Raw genomic sequence first — 421 nt, 5'->3', positions numbered from 1 at the left:
TGCTCGGTGCACACTCTGACTCTGAAGACGAGGAGGCTCCAGATGGAGCATCCAAAGCATCGTCACTGGAGGTGATGGCCTGATACACCTCACTGGATTCACTGTCAAGGTTATCTGCAGAGCCGCCGTGTTGTTGTCCCGTGAGAAGATCCTCCAAAGAACCGGGAGCAGAGCCTTCTACAGAGGAGGTCAGTGTACCTGTGCCTCCACCATCGCTCTGCCCACTGCCTGCTGCCAGGTCTGGACTAAGGGAGCTATAGTTAAAGAGCTTCTCAGAACTGTCCAACCTCTGCTCCAGGGAGAAACCTAAAGCATTGAGTCTGTCCTTTAACATGCGGTTCTCGCTCTTAAGAAGGTTCAGCTCCTCTCTGATGGCCTGGTTCTGACCCTGTAGAAGAATAAGAGTGGACTCCACATCTGC

General features: G+C 53.0%; 1 protein-coding gene across 1 annotated transcript; it reads right to left on the bottom strand.

Annotated features, from left to right (window-relative positions):
- Positions 1-4: 4 nt before the first annotated feature.
- Positions 5-418, bottom strand: LOC107988271 (cytospin-A-like; the record flags this gene model as incomplete). Its single annotated transcript, XM_017031159.1, has 1 exon — positions 5-418. A coding segment is annotated over one exon (414 nt), but the record flags the coding sequence as incomplete, so codon positions are not given.
- Between the last annotated feature and the right edge of the window lie 3 nt (positions 419-421).

Source organism: Cynoglossus semilaevis, unplaced genomic scaffold (genome assembly GCF_000523025.1).
Source record: "Cynoglossus semilaevis isolate Cse_v1.0 unplaced genomic scaffold, Cse_v1.0 C18717105, whole genome shotgun sequence".
NCBI lineage: Eukaryota > Metazoa > Chordata > Actinopteri > Pleuronectiformes > Cynoglossidae > Cynoglossus > Cynoglossus semilaevis.
Note: the sequence above shows the minus strand (reverse complement) of the source record. Positions and strands in the feature narration are given on the sequence as shown.